Below are 6305 nucleotides of genomic sequence, written 5' to 3'. Positions count from 1 at the left end.
TTGTTAACTTGCTATCTATATTGATAGGATAAAATTTAAGCAAATAGAAGAATTTATAATTTTTTGTATATATCTATAAATGTATATATATAAGATACATACATAGATTTGCAATAATTAAATTGGTCTAAAGAAACTCTCCATTTGAAACAATTCTACATGTATGAATTAATGCACAAGGTATAAATAAATAGCAGTTAAATACATATCTTTTTGCTGGGGAAGAAAGGGATGGTTTTGGTTTCCCTCCCTGCTTAGTAACAGTTATGTGTTACAGTCTTTCTGTTGCAATAAAATTATTGTTTTTTTTTAATGAATATTGTTAGAAATCAAATTAAAAACTCAACTGGCCTGCATGTATATTGTATTTAAATGTTCTCTGCTCCTGAGCTGATCTTTTTTATTCAGACAAGTTGAGTGCTCCTGGCCCTGTTTTTCAGTCATATAGTCTTTCATTAAAATCAAAAGCCACCCTGTCCTGTCTAGAACATGAGGACAAACATGCACGCTACTAACATTCCTCTATAAGACCCAGACACTAAGAAATTTCTAGATTAAAACTGGTGTAGTATTTCAGACTTAAAAATTAATGTAGGTGAAGCTACCTTCAGCACAAGATAAAAATCACCCTTTAGGAAAAAACTGCCCACACTGTAAATAAGAATAAGTGCTGTAATGTTTCTAAATATCATGGTGCTGGGAATTCCCTCTGCAAGCCTCTGATTTTCACTATACATTGATTTTTATCATAAACTGTTCTAAAATTAGAAGGGGCTATGATCTGACAAGTATGCTTTCTATTTAGTCCTAGCAGATGGAAACTGTGAGGTGCTTTCTCAGTTTGAAACTGTTCCAAAACCTAAGGCACTAATCTGACATATTAAACCTAATTTATATAATGTCTTGTGTGTCTTTACATCATGCAACATCATTTATGGCATGCTGGGCAGTGACAGTTTAAGTTATGAAAATGCTGTATCACACAGTAGATCAGAGCTGCTTTATAGCAGGTCTCATGAATTCCTTCATCCAGAAAAAAATAAATTTTGTGTGGGAGCATTCTGCATAGCACCCCTACAGAGCAATAGATTAAAACTGGATTTTAGCATTTACCTTTGGCTCAGCTATAAATCAGGAATTAGAATTGGTAATGGCAGTTACCCATCAACAGCAGTGCAACTGAAGATGAGCAGGAGTAATTTTATGGATAAAAAAGAAAATCCATCCTCTTCTATTTTGAGTGTTTCTAGGCTCTGAATAGAGAGTGATTAGATCCATGCAGGTAATGAGCATGGATAAGGGTGATGCATTTGAAGTAACAGCTCTCCAGGTTGCAAAATGTTATTCTGAAACCCTAGCAGCGGGCTTGAGCTCAGGTGTAGCAATTCATGTTGGAGACCCCTCTTGACAGAAGACCTTGACTGGACATCTACCACAGCCGGCAGGATTCTGCCCCTCGGTTCATTGTTGTATTTGCTGGGCAATTGAAAGCTTTACGGAACTCGTCAAAGTTGCTCATGGCACCGATAACTCTGCAAAGAAAAGATGGAAGTGACTGACATGCAGATTGTCTTCTGTTAAACACCACAGGCGTGTGAGTGTGTGTTTCAGTGTGTTGACTTCAGGTTTAATTTTCAGGCTTTCCATATAATTTTTCCAAAAATAAACCCCAAAAGTGCAGGAGAAGCACTCCCAGTTAATGTGAAGATAATATTGTTCCATTCAGTGCTTTGAGAAGCATCTTACTTTGCTAGAAACTCAACAAAACAATTATACCTTGAGGGTACTATGCCATTTAGAGCAATCTGACCCTTGGCAACAGAGGTGGGAGATCAGCGGTAGCCTTGCATGGTAGAATCCTTCTTCCAGTACCTGCCAAAATGCTGCAGTCCAGCAAGCAAGAGTGTGTAAAGAAACATCATGGCTGTGCTAGAAGTTGTTTGATTTGGCTCATGCCAGCAAGGTTCTTGTAACAACATCCTCTGCCCACCTATGCACACAAACACATATGCTGGCTCCCTGGGACTTTGCAGCCTGAAGTTGGGGGCAAAGGGGAGCCAGACACAGCCTCTCTTGTTGGCTAGCTCAGCCTTACCTTGTGAGCATCTCAACTCCTCTCACATTTTGGAAATACATTTTCTGAGGCTTCTGCCCTGACCAGCTCTCAAGCTCTATTGCTTGCACCACAGATGGAGTGTTACTGAAAGAGCAGCACATCATTGCCTCATACAAACTAGACAATGTGTCTGCACTCGAGACTGGCACTTTCAGGCATAGAGGAAGAGGTTGCTCTTTGTTTGCAGTCATCCTTGGCTCCTGCTCTCATGTCTGTATTATTTGATGCTGTCAGAAGGTGTTATTTTACCATTGCTAGTTTGGGATTGTGGTATTTGCTGATTTTTCCTATGCTTTTAAGCATCTTGGAATTTACTAACCTGAAATATGTTAAACAGCATTCTGAGTTAAAAGCAAAGACGTATCGACTGAGATATTAATTATATGTCTTTTCACCCTCTTTGCTATGCAGTGGGAAGGCATTTTTCTCCATTGCAAACAATCAGCTTCTCAGTGTAGCTCAGCACGGTAGCAAACATTCTTATTATATTGATAGCCTTTATGTGAGTAAGAAAATTTGGAGTCAGCTGGCACAAAAAATGTCTAAAGGTCAGCTTTGTAGGTAGAATTACAAAGAAATAAGATACACAGTTTTATTGTAACAACGCTGCAAATACATATTCAGGGAATGGAACAGCGAGAGTTGGTCATGTAGAACTGCTGCTGAAGTTGGTGGGAGTTCTGCCTGCCATGCCAGGGATTTTGCTCTGAAACTGGCATTCAACTACAGTGAAGACGCACGTTAATACTGAAAATACTATCATATAGTCAGCAAAAGATTATAATGCGCCCATGCACCTGACTTTTCTACCCATGGTTTGATATTGTCAGAGATTAACTGTGGAATCAGAGTGGGTTGTCTGGATTTCATCCCATTGAACTACAGTAGAGACATCTTCCCCTGCACAGGTCACCCTGAACTCCCTTGGTGGTCAAAAGAAACATGTACTTTCAGAGTCTAAGTAATCTAAACTTATTACTTACAGAAAGATGTTAGATACTGATATATTTCCACAATGCCTGTTCTTTTTTTTTGGCTGTGAAAACCTGGAGTGACTAGCTCAGACGCATAGGCCTATGCTCAGGATATATGTTGCTCATCTCTTACAGCTTTTATAGTTATTTTTTATAATTACTTTAAAAAGGACTGTTTGGGGTTTTTGGATAGCAGGATCTGCCAATGTTGAAACTAGCTGTACAGCTGTGACACTCTTGGGACATAAAGCTGAGGGAAACAGATAATATAATTTGTTAGCGCAATTGATAGGATTGGCAAGAACAGACAAACGTCACAGTTTCTCTTCATGTCTGAAACAGAAGCCTGTACTGAGCATCTTACACAAAAACTAAGAAAAAGTTTTGCCTGTATTTTCTAGACCCCAAATTAATCTAATTTTCTCTGGAATTTTCTTTCTTAGCCTGATTCCCTCATAAGCTTTCCCCATGAATGCTCTCTCCACAGGCTTCCCTGTATATTCTGGGATTTGCACCATCTCATGGGAATGTAGCCATATAATGATTTGGAATATAGGATCATGTGTATAGGTAAATAGATCTGAGGACTTTAAAAGGAAAGAGATAATTATTTTACCAAAATCTTACCAAAGGTAGGAACAATTGAAAATATACCAATCTGTAGGCTGGAGATCAGCCTGATACTTTTGTCCTCGTTGTCATGGTGTGTTTTCAATTGTTAAAAGGCATGCACATTTGCACACTGCACTACATTTACCCTCACTACAGATATTGCAAAGGCACAGCAGTGCAGGTTTCAATGCAGAGTTTACAAGTCTACCAAGACGCATACACATCTGCACTGTTAGGTTATATCAATTTTTTGTGTGTCATCATGTTTCCAGTTTCGTTATTTCTTAACCCATTCTGGTTATAAGTAGCCTAAGGTGTGTTATGCATGCCAATTTTATATCTTCAGCTTTGATACAGCCATGTCCAGGGAGTATTTCAGAGTACCTGTGAAGCAACTCCACAGCTCCCCTGTGAAGGTACTGTTGCTATTTCTAGTTTACCAAGAGAGAGCTGAGGCAAAGCGGGCTTATATCAACTAAATTAACCCATGGAGAAGGTGGAAGCCCAGCTCCCTCTTTAGTCAACAGAAAGCAGCAGGAATTTCCAGAAGGCAACTAATCCAGGGTATTAGAGATACATCCACTATGAATCAGCTTGGGAGTTAACATCCTTCCTCCAAATACAGTGGTAATGTAACACTCAGCTGAGGATGTACACACAATTAAGTAAATGCAACCAATATAGAAACTCAACAGAAACAATTAGCTCTTGGTCACGCAAACCCTCTGGAGAAGCAGAGAAATAAACTTTGGCTTCCTAATTCTTATGTAGTTTTTAAACCTTCCCTCTTTTCCAGCCATGGATGTCTGTGGCTGAGGAGCCTGTGGGAGGCCTTTTGGGCAAAGACACAGACACTTTGTTATGGCAGGACTGCCACAGCTCCTTCAAGCAAAGTATGTATTGAAAGCCAGTTGAAGAGCTCAATCTCAAACTGAATTTACACAGCATGTTTTGCTTGCATTATCAATATAATTCATGGTAATAATTGTAAAGCTTTTAATGAATTTAGGAAGATTAAATCAAAGACCCTCAATATATACAACTAGAATTGCACAGGGGAAAAAAATAAAGATGAGACATTTTAGATACTCAGGCCATGATTATAGGATATCACAGGGATCAGAGTGTGTTTTGGTTCAACTGCTTTTGAAGGTACATGTAAGCCCTTCATTTTTACAGAAGAGCAATTGTAATAGCACTAGATAACCTAATAAAAACACCTCAATTTCAATATAAGCCAAGAGCACACACCAATTTTGTGTTTGTTTTTAAACATCTCTTTAATATGCTAAATTTCTGCACTTCGTGCTGCAGTGACAGGTTCTATATGTACACTGAGTAAATGCATTATTTGCACTTACCTGAACTCAGGAGGGCTGTGAGCTCCAACATATATTTGCTCTCTTGCAGATTCTGGTCTAAAGGAGTTGCACCTTACCTAATAAAAGACAAAAAGCAAGAATAAGCATGTTATCTGGGATGACTTCCTAAGCAAAGCAGAATGTAAAGCCACTGTTTTTAAGATGCATATTACTTACAGAATGCACAAAATAGAAAACCACCACAAACTTGTGTTTTGTTTCACCTTTGTTAACTTGCAGGTTTCTGTTGGCATATTTTCTTGGTTTTCAAATCCTGCAATGGATCCAGTCTTCGTCCACTGTTATTCATCACCCACTCATTCCCATCACTGGCTCATAGCCACTTTACTAGTTATTTTTCTGAAATTCTCTTCAATGGTAGCTTGCTTTCAGCTTGTGCTGCAGCACCTTATGCCTTAATTATCAAGCCTCCTTCTTAGTCTCAAAGCTATTACACATAATGATGATTATCATATCTAGAATTGCAGCTATATTACCTGATATATTTGTTCCAGGTTGGAATGCCAGTTCTTTTGAAATTATACATTTTTCAAGTTTATATCAGTGGTACCCGATTTACTATTCCTGATACAATACTTGACCCAATTGTAACTGACCATAAAACAGGCTAGAGAGAATATTTGCACATCTGAATAATTCCTCTTATGCCGTATCCATTCATGAAAAAATACCATTTAACCAGCTTCCACCTTAACTAAGCTCTGTGCTGAATGTTTCTTATTGACAACATCCTTTAAGCCAGACTGCCCATGAGATATGTAGACTTCAGTACAATTTTGCCTGGCTGAAGACAGCCCTAGCAGTTTGAATGAATCTGTTGGGTGACTTGAGCTCTGTGGAAAGAAGCTGAGCTCAAGGGTAACTGGCACACACTGTGCATGCACTTCCCATCAGAGGGTCCACTGGACATGTGATTCCTGCAGCAATCCTGTGAGACCCCCAGATCTTCCATATGGCTTCAAAGTTTTCTTGGAGAAAAACTGACACAGTGTGAAAGTCTACTCAGCCTAAAGGACCTAAATGGAGTCTTTTAATTGGTCAATATTGTCAAACTGAAGTGGCCATAGACACATACAGTGCCACACTGACTCTCAGAAAAGAGGTGATTTTTCAGCCAGCACTGGTTGCACTGTTTGCATTAGGTCATGTTTCTTCAGTTTTGATGATTAATTTCTTCATCTGGTGGGTAGTCTTACAGCACAACTTTTACTTCTTATATGG

General features: G+C 38.8%; 1 protein-coding gene across 2 annotated transcripts in view; it reads right to left on the bottom strand.

Annotated features, from left to right (window-relative positions):
• Positions 1–205: 205 nt before the first annotated feature.
• The window catches only part of PHEX (phosphate regulating endopeptidase X-linked), a 93180-nt gene continuing 87080 nt past the window's right edge, over positions 206–6305 (bottom strand). For both annotated transcript variants that reach the window (XM_005151482.3, XM_031051074.2), the window contains 2 exons: positions 5064–5140; positions 206–1532 (listed from right to left, as the gene is read on the bottom strand). In XM_005151482.3, the coding sequence (XP_005151539.1) occupies positions 1430–1532; positions 5064–5140 (180 nt within the window). In that variant the 3' untranslated portion in view covers positions 206–1429. The remainder of the gene's footprint in view (positions 1533–5063; positions 5141–6305) is intronic.

Source organism: Melopsittacus undulatus, chromosome 2 (genome assembly GCF_012275295.1).
Source record: "Melopsittacus undulatus isolate bMelUnd1 chromosome 2, bMelUnd1.mat.Z, whole genome shotgun sequence".
NCBI classification, from domain to species: Eukaryota; Metazoa; Chordata; class Aves; order Psittaciformes; family Psittaculidae; genus Melopsittacus; species Melopsittacus undulatus.
This window is presented reverse-complemented; position numbering and strand designations above follow the sequence as displayed.